Genomic DNA, 13,502 nt, shown 5'->3' on the forward strand with positions numbered 1-13,502 from the left:
ACTATTCTGCTGTTTTCCACTCGCTTCTGACGTGAGCCCTGCTTCTACAGGTCTCGCGATATTAGGCTAAGACTTGACAGAACAGTTGCTCTGTCTCTGACACTTAAATGGCTGCACTTAAACCCTCTCTTTCTTTCCCTGCTTCCACTATATATATATAATGAGGCAATGAAACACGTTTATAAATATCTTCAATGCAGCACAGATAAATTTAATGACCGTTTTCACCATGCACTTGCCATGTGTTTGTACACATGACATGATCCAATGGGCCACACTCAGAAGTGGAGGGCCAGAAAGGGTGTCAGTGGGAAGGTCGCAATTGTAAAATCACACAGTGCTAAAGCAGGCTGCAGAACTCCAAGCCACAAGATATCAGTGGGGCCAAGAGCCTCGCAGGATTCAAAGAGGGACTGGATGTTTATATGGGTAACCAGAAAATCCAATTACACTAGTGAGGGCTGTTTTAAAACCTATTGGAAGGGCTCCAAACCTTCCTGATTTACACCACAAAATATCTCTAACTAGTGATTGTCGGGGGGAAACTTTGGGGGCAGGTTATGTAATAGCTGCCTATTGCAGGGCTTCTTCCACCTTCCTCTGAAGAAGGGCCGGCTCCAGGCACCAGCCGAGCAAGCTGGTGCTTGGGGCGGCAGCTTGCAGGAGGCGTCATCTGCCCAATCCTAGGGAGGCACAGCCGCTTTTGTTGTTGTTGTTGTTGTTCCGCTCTGGCCGCCCTGTAGGGGGCAGCGGCGTGGAGGACAGCAAGCCGGGCAGGGCAGCCCACATCCTTCCCTCCCCGCTGACCGGACTGGTGCGGAGCCCTCCCGGCAGGGGGCACGGAGGGAGGGGCCGCGTGGTAGCGCCCAGCTGAAGCCCTGGCCACCCCCCTTCTCTCTCTCCCCCCACTCCCTCCCCCTCCCCCCGCTAGCCGGGGCACATCTGCAGGGCAGGGAGTCCCCCTGCACCCTGGCTCTGGCCGTGCGCAGTTTTTTTTTTTTTTTTTTTTTTTGCTTGGGGCGGCCAGAAAGCCAGAGCCGGCCCTGCTCTGAAGCATGTGGAACTGGCTAGAGGATACTGAGTTAGGTGCACTACAGGTCTGATCCCATCTGGTAATGCCTATCTTGCTCTTGGTGGTGTTTTTGCTGATTTTCCTTTAGCTCCTGGGAGTTTTTAGACTTTGTATTGAGAGCAGAAAGATGTCTCGTTAAATATCATCTCGTTTCCTGTTCTTTTTCCTTTCAGGAAGGAAAGTTCGAAACTCCTTGGATCTGTCTAGTACATAATGTCAGCTGTCAATGTAACCATGGGAGCTGCAGTGTTCCTTCTCACCGGGATACCTGGGCAGGAAGATATCCAAAATGTCTGGATTTCTCTTCCCTTCTGCTTAACGTATGGTATTTCAATAGTAGGAAATTCAATCATTCTGTTCATTATAAAAACAGATCCAAGCCTCCATGTGCCCATGTACATTTTCCTTTCCATGTTGGGCATCACAGACCTTGGCTTATCGATAGCCACCATACCGACGATATTGGGTATATACTTGTTTAACTCTAGGGAGATCAGCTTCGATGCCTGTTTTGCCCAGCTGTTCTTCATCCACTCGCTTCAATGCATTGAATCCTCTGTGCTCTTGTTGATGGCCTTTGACCGCTTCATTGCTATCCGTGACCCACTAAGATATGCCTCCATTTTAACCCTGCCTAAAATAACCAAGATGGGACTGGTGTGTGTTCTAAGAGGGGTGGCCGTAATGCTCCCACTCACCATTCTTCTGAAACAGTTCCGATACTGTCGAGTGAATGTCCTCTCCCATTCTTACTGCATGCACCAGGAGGTCATGATGATGGCTTGTTCGGATATCAGTGTCAACAATATCTATGGCTTGTTTACTAAACTCTTAACAATGGGGTTTGATTCGCTTCTCATCTTCCTCTCTTATGTAATGATCCTCAAAACAGTGCTGAGCATTGCGTCCAACGCTGAGTGCCTCAGGGCCCTGAACACCTGTGTCTCCCACCTCTGTGCCGTCCTTATTTTCTACACACCAGACATCTTCCTGTCTGTGATATACAGATTCGGAAAGAGCTCTTCTCCCTTACTTCAGATTCTTCTGGGCTACATCTCCCTGCTGCTCCCTCCCTTGTTGAACCCAATTGTGTACTGTGTGAAAAGCAAACACCTTCGTGCGAGAATAATCAGGATGTTTGTCAAGTGAAGGGTTAGTTCATCACCCAGCTCCAGCCACCTATTCCATAGCGGACCCTTACATCTGATACAACACGAGCTACTGATCTCCACTCTGTAGAGAGAAGTTCAGATGGGGTCTAAGGCCTGGAGGAATGAGTGAGACAGCTGGTGCAGGAGGACAGTGCAGTGGGGGAAAGATACCAATTTAACCACATACTGACTTCTGTTTGATTAACACATAATTTGTGTTCATCTAAAGCATATTTTCCAGGAAGGCATCCAGCCTTGGTTTGGAGGTATCAGGAGAATCCATCACCTCCCTTGGGAGTTTGTTCCGCTGTTTAAGCACCCTCGCTGTTAAAAATTTGTGCCTTATTTCCAAATTTAATTTTTCTGGCTTCAGTTTCCTACCATTGGTCTTTGTTATATCTTTCCCTTATAGATGGAAAAGCCCATTAGTAGCTGGTATTTCATTTCTGTGAAAGTGCTTGTACACTGTCATCAAGTCAGTTCTGAGTCTTCCCTACTTCTACTCACTACACCCCAGTTTATATATGAAAGGTAAGTTGGAAACGACAGAGGAGGAGAAAGACCTGGGTGTATTAGTCGATCCCAGGATGACTGTGAGCCACCAATATGATGCGGCTGTGAACAAAGCAAATGAGATCCTAGAATGTGTCAGGTGAGATAGGGAAATATTAATATCCTTATACGAGGCACTGGTGAGACCTCCTCTGGAAAACTTTGTAAAATTTTGGTCATACATATTCCATCAAGAAGAATTCAGACTGGGAAAGGAGCCGAGTAGGGCTTCTTGGAAGGTCAGGCTAATGCACAGCCTGTCTTAGGATGAGACTGGAAGACCTTGCCTGGTTTAGCCTAACACAATAGAGGCTGCACTGGGATCGGATCTATAAATACATTGAGGGGGGAAGGAAGTTAACACTAGGGAGGGTGACGAGCTCCTGAAGCTGAAGAACAGTTTTGACACAAGAATAAATGGGGAGAAACTGTCCAGGACTAAACCGAGGCTGGAGAGGAGAAGGAGGTTTCGCACCATACGAGGAGGGAAGTTCTTGAACAGTCTCCCAAGAGGAGCATTAGGGGGCAAACAACCCAGCTCGTTTTAACATGGAGCTTGACAGGTGTCACTCTTCGGCCAGGTGGAGCCAGCAGCAACCAGGGCTTGGTTCAGTCTCTAGGGCAGTGGTTCTCAATCTAGGGGTTGGGACCTCCTCAGGGGGTTGCAAGGTGATTATATGGGGGGTCGTGACCTGTCAGCATCCATCCCAAGCCCCACTTTGCCTCCATCATTTATGATGGTGTTCAATATATTTAAAAGTGTTTTTAATTTATAACGATGGTCACACTCAGAGGCTTGCTATGTGAAAGGGGTCACCAGCACAAAAGTTTGAGAACCACTGCGCTAGGGGTTCCTTTTCAACAATACAATACAGTACACAAGTGGCTTGAGCCCCACCCAGTAACCTGGGAAAATTACACCCCACCCCTGGGAGCATCTGAGAGGCAATACTTCCCCACTCACAAGTGCGACCCAAGCAAGTGCCTCTTGCTAGCTCTCTATTGAACACAAACAAATCCGCTCCCTCAGATCCAGCTGTCCCCAAACTCGGTGATGATGGAAATTTGGATGCAAGGTGTGAGGTCTATCTCCAGCGCTAGAGCAGCTCTCAGTGCTCATGGAGCAGGTGGGAGTCAGGATCAGACCAACGGGAAGCCCAACAGGGCTCTATTTGGCCAGACAACACTCTCCAGATCCTTCGCTCTCTGAAGACACGTCCTGATTCCCCCTCTTACTGCCGAGCTGCAGGAGGGGCCCAGAACTCCCTCGTCAAAGGGTGCTGTGCTAATGACAGGCCTCATCACCAAGGGGTGTTGGGAAGAGTTCAGGTTCTCCACAGTGTCCCAAATCGCTCTTATAAGGCTCACAGAGCTCTAAGGCACTTAGCTATGGTCCCAATTATTCTAGCGTCCGAGCACCTCACAATCTGTAACATGTTTATCAGTACTACACCCCTGTGTGGTAGGGCAGTGCTACTAACACCGCTGGGCAGATTCCAAGACCAGAAGGCACCACTGTGATCACCTAGTTTGACAGCCTGTATAGCAGAGGCCAGAAACCTGCCCCCAAATAAGTTCCAGAACAGAGCTGTTAGAAAAACATCCTGTCTTTATTTAACAATTGTCAGTGATGGAGAATCTACCACGGCACTTGATAAATTGACCAATGGTTAATTACCCTCATTGTTAAAGTTCCAGTCTGAAATTGTCTAGCTTCAGCTTCCAGACATTGGATCATGTTATAACTTTCTCTGCTAGACTGAAGAACCCATTGTTCAATGTTTGTTCCTCATGCAGTAGCTTTCAGACTGTGATCAAGTCATCTCTTAGCCTTCCCTTTGTTAAAACAAAATCGATTGAGCTCCTTTACTTTATCACTATAAGGCAGATTTTCTAATCCTTTAATAATTCTCATGGCTCTTCTCTGAACCTTCTCCAATTTATCAACATCCTTCTTTAACTGTAGACACCAGAGCTGGGCACAATATTCCAGCAGTGGTCTCACCAGTGCCAAAGACAGATGTAAAATAACCTCTATGTTCCTAATCGAGATTCCCCTGGTTGTACATCCTGGATTGCAGTATGTTTTTTGGCCAGGGACTCACTTTGGGAGCTCATGTTCAACTGATTATCCAGTATGACCCCCAAGTCCATGTCAGAGTCGCTGCTTCCCAGGATTGTGTTGCTCATTTAGTAAGGATAGCCTGCATCCCTTGTTCCTACATGTACACCTTTACATTGAGACGTAATAAAAAAACATTGTAAAGAGGCATAGCGGGACTAAGTGAGTTGCCCAAGGTCACAGAAGAAGTCTGTGGAGGAGCCTCAAACCGAAGACAGTTCCTCTGAGTTCCATCCTTCCTCTCTGGGGCTAGTGGCTGAGGAGGGGGCAGCTGACAGCTCAGCATGCTGAGATTACCAGAAACTCAGAGAATTACACTCCTGTGACATCACGAAACAGGAACCCAAGAACAATTCCTTTTCCAGATAACACTGAGCCATGCTTTCTCCTGGATCTATTGCAGGACTAATCCATCAGCAAGGACACAGAGCAGGGGTTATAATGGGCAAGCAACTGCACATTAGCTCCCATTGTTTCTCAAAATTGGCTAATGTGACCCATAGGAACATAGGCCTGGAAGGGAACTCCTGGGTCCATCAGCCCAGACCCCTGCTGTGGCAAGTGACCCCGGTATCTCGTCCGGTGCATAAACCTGTCAAGCTCCTTCTTAAAACCAGCTGGGTTGTTTGCCCCCACTGCTCCTGTTGGAAGACTGTTCCAGAACCTCCTACTTGGCATGGTCAGAAAACTCCTGCTTTCCAGCCTCGGTTTACTCCTGGCCAGTTTCTCCCCATTTGGTCTTTTGTCAACATTGTCCTTCAGCTTCAGGAGCTCCCTCCCTGGTGTTCGCACCCTCCCCCCCAATCTATTTAAAGAGCAATCCACTCCCCGCACAGCCTGCCTTATCTTAGTCTAAACCAGCCTAGCTCCTTCAGTCTCCTCGAAAGCTAGGCCCTCCATTGGCCTGACCATCTTAGTAGTCCTTCACGTTTTCCAGTCTGAATTCTTCTTTCTGGAATAGGAGTAACCAGAATTTTACACAGTTTGCCACAGAAGATCTCACCAGTGCCTAGTATAAGGATATTAATATGTTCCTATCTCAAAAGATACATTCTAGGATCTATTTACCTTGTTCACTGCCACATCACATCAGTGGCTCACAGTCATCCTGGGACTGACTATTATACCCAGGTCATTCTCCTTCTCTGTCGTTTGCAACTTACTCTTGGCTGTAGAAACTGGGCTGTAGTGAGAATAAGTAGAGAAGACTGAGAGGTGTATTAATGACAGTGCAGAAGCACTTTCATGGGGACAAAATGCTGGGTAATAATGGGCTCTTTAATCTATCAGGGAAAGGTATAACAAGAACCAATGGCTGGAAACTGAAGCCAGACTAACTAAATTTGGAAATGAGGCACTCATTTTTAACAGCGATGGAGCTTAACCAGTCAAAAAAAAAACCTCCCAGTAGAGGTGATGGATTCTCCTGATACCTTCAATCCAAGACTGGATGCCCTTTTGAGGAACACAAGTTATGCACTAGTCAAACCCACATCATTAGGGTCAAAACGGGGGTAATTGGGTGAAATTCTGCAGGAGGTCAGACTAGATGATCTAATGGTCCCTTCTAGCCTTAAATTCTGTGAATCTATTAATCATTCTCTTGAGTGGATCGTTATCTTGGATGCAACTGAATGGTGATAGGCACTCAAGAAGGATAGACTCTGGCCAAGAAAAATTGGAATTGTCAGAATAAAACCTTGAGTGGAATTTCACAATTTAGTCATGACAGGTGTGGAGAAAGTCAATAAGGAAGTGTTATTTACTCCTTTGCATAAGAATTATGGATCACCAAATGAAATTAATAGGCAGAAGGTTTAGAGAAAGAAAAGGAAGTATTTCTTCACACAACTCACAGTCAACCTGTGGAACTCCTTGCCAGAGGATGTTGTGAAGGCCAAGACTATAACAGGGTTCAAAAAAAAACCCTACATAAATGTATGGAGGATAGGTCAATCAATGGCTATTAGCCAGGATGGACAAGGATGGTGTCCCTGACCACTGTTTGCCAGAAGCTGGGAATGGGTGACATGGGGTGGATCACTTGATAATTGCCTGTTCTATTCATTCCCTCTGGGCACCTGGCATTGCCCAATTTCAGAAGAAAGGATACTGGTTTATATGGAACATTGGTCTGACTCAGTATGGCCATTCTTATGTTCTTAATTGTCCCACTCTTCGAGCTGGGAACAACACCCCATCTATGCTAAATGCTTATCACCAAACAGGTCTGACTGGACACCTCAGTCTCTTTCCTTCTGATGCTTATGACCAGAGCTATACAGTCACCCCCAACCTCAGTCCTTGGGGCCTGAGGTAGCCCTGCAGGCACCCTGCCCTTCCCTCCAAGCTCCTTATAATGACTTCCTCTCAGACAGGAATACATAAAAGAGGAGCCCCCTTTGTAGGGTCACATTAATTCTGTCTTCTATAAAACACAGGCTCTCCTATCCTCTGGTTCCATCCTCCTCCTTTACTCAGGAGCCCACTGCCCTTCTAGCTGTGGTCAGTGTTGGTTCAGGCTTCCGCACCCCCTGCTCCCCTTTTTACCCTGAGGCCCCACACTCTGCCTCATCTCTTCCCCTGAGGGCCTGCCTTGTGCCCCATCTCTTCCCAGTGGGCACTACCCCCTGCCCCTCCAGTTCCCCTGAGGCTCTGCCCCCCAGCCAGGCCAGAGCTGGGCTCTGGTAAGAGCTGGCCAGGGAGCCCAGGCCACTGTGGGGTGTTGGGATGGTGCAGAATTGTTGTGGCCATACTGAATGAATGTTGTGAGAACATGGCTTGACATGACTGAACTGTGAAAGAGGATTCTAGGAGCAGAATCCTTTTCTTAGCATCAGGCAGATGCCAGAGGTGAAACCGACTGGCTCCATGCTGCGTGCATGCTCAATGCTGATCTTTGGGTCAGCAAATATGTTCACTTGAAAACAAACAACACATGTAGAACATTCTGAGTGGAGCATGGGCTGACTGGGGCATCTCAACCCTGTTGAAGGACATCACGCAGGGGGCTGAAGTGAATGATTGATAAGGGAGTAAATGTGGAATAATGTTCAGATGCCACCACTCTGCAGTCTCCTCCTAAAGTATTAAGTAGGTAAAAATTAGTAACCACACGCCCACTGGGAATGCTTTTAAGACATGTGACTCCTTTGAGGAAAAAGAGTATAAAAATCAAGCAAATTAAATTACCGTTGGGATTCCTTGATTGACGCTTGAAGAAGCAACATTGTTAGACAGAGTAGACAAAACCCTGCTCTGTAGGCTCGAGTGGGACTGTGAACCAGAAGGTCTCAAGGCAACTGAGGCCTTACTTAACAGACCAGACGAAGAGAGAAGAAGCCATCTATAAAGTTGGTAACCACCTTTTCTGTTTGCCAAGTAGGAACTGTGTAAGGCTAGCACAGGGCCTGTTTTTGTATGTTTGTGAAAAAGAGACTTGATAAGGGGAACGTATAGCTCTTATTGTATAGCTCTTAATGTCTACTATAGGAGTTATGTGCTTAATATAACCCTTTACTGCTTGTGTATTCCTTCTCAATAAACTGCTGCACATTGAAAATAATTACTGGGGACCTTTTTCACTGGTATGACAATAATCTGCTCCAACAGGAGCCAGTAAAGATCCATTTCAGGGGTAGTAGCGCCCCCTGTTGTCAACATGGGGTATCCAGGACTCTCCACAATGGTGATTGTCTGAGTATCTCTACACCTCTGACTGTCAGAAGCTGGAAGCAGATGACAGGGGACGGATCACTTGATAATTGCCCTGTTCTGTTCATTCCTTCTGAAGTATCTGCACGGGTCACTGTCAGAACACTGGGGTAGATGGACCATTGGGCTGACCCAATAAGGCTGCTCTTATGTTCTTAAATTGTTCCACTCATTGAGGAGCTCCTGCAGACAGGCCCTTCCAGGGGCTCCCTCTGCTATAGAGCTGGCGTAGCCACCCTAGCAGATGTCCAGGGCCTGCTCAGGGTGGGAGTCTAATAAGGGAAGGGGTGGCGAGTGCTGTCACCTGGGGGTGTGGTCCTGTAGCACAAGGGACAGAGGTGCATGTTTTGAGCTAGAACTAGGCTGGAAAACAGACACATTTACCCCCATGAAAAAATTTGACCCAAACTAAAATGTCTCTTTATCATCCAGTTTTAGGGGTGAGTTGCCATAGAAAACGGATCATTTTTCTCTGAAAGCTCAGCTGCCATGGTGCTGCCTACCTGCAGCTGCCTGGATCCCCATGAGACGCAGGCTTTTCATCTGCCTCTCCCTCGTAACGTAAATGAAGTTGGCACTGATGGAGTCAATGGCTGCACTCTGGGAATGGAAAGGTCGAAACATCCTGACCAGTCTACGGCTGGGGTATTGTGCCCATCAGCTACTCTAACCAGCCTTCCCATCTCTGTGCAGCCCTCTCCACCCTGTACAACGCCCCTTCAGCAGATCCTGCAGGCAGTGGCTACTGTGACAGGCCCTGGTAGCACATCTCTGATGAACCTGTGCTAGCAGGGAGCTGGAGAGGGTCCTAGAGCAGTAGTGAAGGCCCAGAGATTATGGGTGGGTGGGCCTAGCTACCAGTGGATCACTGAAATCTGTGCTAACTTTGGGGATCCCTGGATCCTGGGTCCCCCTTTTCATTCCTCAGAGAGAAGGGACGGGATCCCCCTAACAGAATGATCCGAGGGAAATTTCCCTGTACGGAGCCTTGTGGAATCTCCCTTCCCTGGCCTGCACCCTGGGTGTTTAATGCAGGAAAGGAGGCTGCGGGGGAGAAAGCTGGTTCTATATTATTATTATTATTATTTTATTTCAGCAAGATTACAGCTGTGCCAGCATCATCGTTAACCCTCGGACTCCCCCGAGGTAGCCATGTGACTAATCATACGAACAGTGATGACAAGCCCGGATTCCAGGAATAGAGCCTTCAGCAGACTTGGCACTGCAGTCCATGTGGATAGGATCACCACACGTCCCCTGTGGATTTGGCCTCCTCCAGTTTTCCATTGGCTGTGACAGGGGTTACAGCTGGTGCACATTAAGCCGAGCACCTGAGGTTCCCTGATGGCCAAGTGGCCCCCAAGGGAATGTGCAGGCATGCTTCATAAAGACAGTTGCCTCCCCATCTGAACAGATACTGCCTGCTGCCCGTGCAACCTCTCTGATGACTCCTTGTCCTTTAGGGTGAAGCCCTTTGGTGTCAGCGGCTCCTCGTCTAGCAGGAATTGGGTACGTTGGAAGGTTTAGTTGGGATTGGTCCTGCTTTGAGCAGGGGGTTAGACTAGATACCTCTGGAGGTCCCTTCCAACCCTGATAGTCTATGATTCTATGTTTCAGTGTCTTTAAAATGCGAAGTGAAGGGAAAGGGCTGCGAGCTGTTTACATTTGCAGATGTTCTGTGCTACAGCAACAAACTCAGCTGGGGTGTTCTTGTGACAGTGATGGGCAGGCAGCGCTAGGGCGCTTGTCAACCCCTCCCCGACATCTGCCCATGGTCCATGGTGGGTTGTTCAAGCTATAAAGAAATGCGACGTTCAAAGAGAGCTTGGAGTATTAAAACCCCGATGCCTCGAGTCAGTATTTCATAAGGGGTCCCTTTTCTAGAGGTGCCATGTGCTCTGGGCCCGATCCTGCCAGGGGCTGAGGGAGAGGAGACCCCATGGAATATCAGTGACTAGTTCCCAAATTACCTCAGGTTTATTTGCTGCTGGAAATTTAATAAGCAAATGAATTGATAATGATTTTGTTCTCTGGCTCGACCGTGAATGCAGGAATTCAGAGCTATGGTACTCTGTAGTAACAAGTCCAATAGCGCATATTTCTGTTTCCTGACTGGCTGAGGGCTCCAGTGTTTCTATAAATACCCCTCAGAGTTACAGGGGTACCGGCATCTCTGCCCCCTCTCTGGTCTCCAAGTGCCAGATCTGAGTCCTCAATAAATTTCCATCTCATGGGGTGGAATCCTACAACTCTCCCACTCTCAGACGCCCTGGGCTACAGCGTCTGTGCCTGCCCAGCTGGTCCAACTGGGTTCAGCACCTGTGATTCTTCCCTCTGGGAGTCTGTGAGTAGTGGTGAGACAAGTGACCAGCCAGCCTTCTAGAACCAAAATACTGTTTAATATGAACAGTAGGAATAAAGTGTAAGATGGGAGAATAAGTTGGGTTCTCAAACAGCAGGCTTGACTCCAAGCCCTCCCTCTCTTACGGGGACCCTGGCAGGCCGAGGGCCTTGAGTCTTCCCCACCAGTGTCTGTGCGCGTCAGTCTGAAGAGCTTCTCAGCAACAGCTGCCCCACCTGTGAACAGACTCATAGCACTGGCAAAACAAGCTGTGTAACGTGGCTGGAGCCGGGAATTAGGCGTTTTCCAGCTAGTAGCTCTGGTGTTGTCTCTCAGCTTCCCTTAAGTCCTTACTGAGCGATGGCTTTTCTTCAGCTGTTGCTTCCCTTCTTGCTTGTTCTCCACAAGCCTCTGTTAAACTAAGAGAAGCGGTACTGGTTTAACCTAATACAGCCGTAACATAAACATCCCAATAGTCAACCCAATATAGCTCTACAGCAAACATCCCCAGAACATTATAGTAGCTCCATGAATACTCATGCATTTGACTTTGAAATCCACTTCCTGCAAACCCTCATCATGCCTGAATAACAGGTGCTGGGGTTACTATGTACTAGAGAGTGAGAGCTCAGGGAATGAATATTTCATATACTGATCCCAATGCCTGTTACCACCCTGGATACTGGCTACAGAGAGACAGAACAGAACCTGCTATTTGCCCAGGGGCAGAGGAGCTACTAGACTTTTGCTTCCTGACAAGTGACTGAATGAGGGCTGAGACGCTACGATCTTTTCAAGTTCTGAAGAAATCCAGATGACAGACGCTACATTCTAAATCCCACTCTGACCTGAGAACTCATCTCTGAAAGCAGATCAGAGGGCAAAGAATGGATTGATACGTGTGTATTACAGTACAGATGTGTAAATTTTATGCCAAAACTTTTCACTGTAATACAAATATTAAAAACCAAACTTCCATGACATTCATGTATATTGACAGCCAGAAGTAGCGTTGTTGGAATCTCTACAGGAAGGAGAAGTGGTAACTTTACTGCTTAATGGCTTTTGCTTTCGAAAGTATTTCAGTAGTACTCCAAATACTGTTGGCAATGGGTTTGAGTTATTAACTCTTTGTTCAGTGAACAGTTGTACGATACTGTCTCCTAGTAACTGACCAGAAGCTGTTTCTAACACTTACAATTGGGGTCATGAACACAATTCATGTGCAGTCTTTCCAAAAAGTCGTGAGAGACCAGAACCGCTGGTCAGTGTTTCAGGAAAGAGTAGACCTGAGGTGCAGAAAAAGGGAGTGAAAATTACCCATCACCTCTTATACATGCATGGCTGAAATAACTTGCACACCCATGTGTGAAGAAAACCCCTCCCTCACCCAGCTGAAGTAACTGTCTGTGTTAGCTTGTAACTTCCCAGATAACTACAGAGTGAAATATAATTATTCTACTTAACTGCCAGGGGGCAAATTTGTCACATACACATGGGAAACATCAGCTATTGATAATCTTAACTCAGGAAGTTCCTTCGAGAGGAAATGTAGCCAAACTCCAAACCTGGAGACAATGGAACTTTCTGTGCCTGCGTCCTGTAGATAACTAACTGCTTGGTTTGCAAAATAATGTAAGGGGGGGGGGGGGGGGGCAAGTAGATGAACAATAAGGGGTCATAAGAGGGACGGATACATGTAGCTTGCTAATTATGTATGGTAATGATAGCAAATTTTGGTCAGTTATGGAGCAATAGATTATCATAGTCAACTGCATATAATGCTTTGCTGTAAGTGTTATCTTTGTTCTTGCTGACTTATGAGCTCGAACCCAATTGCAACTGAAATAAACGGATCGCCCCTCCCAGGGTTTCTTGCTTGATTAGCTGTGTCCATCTCTCCTTATTCCTCAGCTGGAATGGACAGGAATTTCTATGACAAGACCATTGCATGGGGAGAGGATGCAGGTCATGTGACAATGAAGAGAAGCCTATTGGATGATCAAACTCTCTGGATTCAGTCAGATTGTCCAGGCAAAGCACTTCAGCTCCTCTTGGGCGGGATTCTTGGGAGTCAAAGTGTATCACCAGGAGGATTTTGTAAGGGAAAGTTAATAGAGCCCATTTCTGACTGAATTTACACATGTAAATCTTGAGTAATACCATTGAAGTCAATGATATTGAATTCAGAACCTGGCCTTAAGAATTTATCCCATGTGCTGGAAAGAGGCAGACACATTTATAAATAGCTTCAGTCCAGGACAGATAAATACAATGACCACTTTCACCGTGTTCTTCCCATGTGTTCTCTGAAGAATCTGGACCTGGCCACTGGATACTGGGCTATATGTACTACAGTTCTGATCCAGTCTGGCAGTGCCTATCTTCCTATTGGTGGTGTAAATCCAAGACTATGTTTTACTCATCTTCCTTGAGCTCCTGGGAGTCTCTAGACTTGCAGTGAGAGCAGAAAGATGTCTCACTAAATGTCATCCAGTCTCCTGTTATTTCTCCTTTCAGGAAGAAAAGTTCAAAACTCCAGCGTACATT

General features: G+C 47.1%; 1 protein-coding gene across 1 annotated transcript; it reads left to right on the plus strand.

Moving 5' to 3' along the window:
- The first annotated feature begins 1,192 nt into the window (after positions 1-1,192).
- LOC101944794 (olfactory receptor 51G2-like) lies at positions 1,193-2,314 on the plus strand. Its single transcript, XM_005311441.3, has one exon. The coding sequence runs from the start codon at positions 1,286-1,288 to the stop codon at positions 2,219-2,221; it is 936 nt and encodes a 311-aa protein (XP_005311498.3). The 5' UTR covers positions 1,193-1,285; the 3' UTR covers positions 2,222-2,314.
- Positions 2,315-13,502: the final 11,188 nt, after the last annotated feature.

The sequence above is a fragment of the Chrysemys picta genome, chromosome 1 (genome assembly GCF_011386835.1).
Source record: "Chrysemys picta bellii isolate R12L10 chromosome 1, ASM1138683v2, whole genome shotgun sequence".
NCBI lineage: Eukaryota > Metazoa > Chordata > Testudines > Emydidae > Chrysemys > Chrysemys picta.

Coding starts and splice junctions, on each gene's coding strand:
- LOC101944794 (XM_005311441.3), top strand. CDS start 1,286: ATGTCAGCTGTCAATGTAACCATGGGAGCTGCAGTGTTCCTTCTCACC.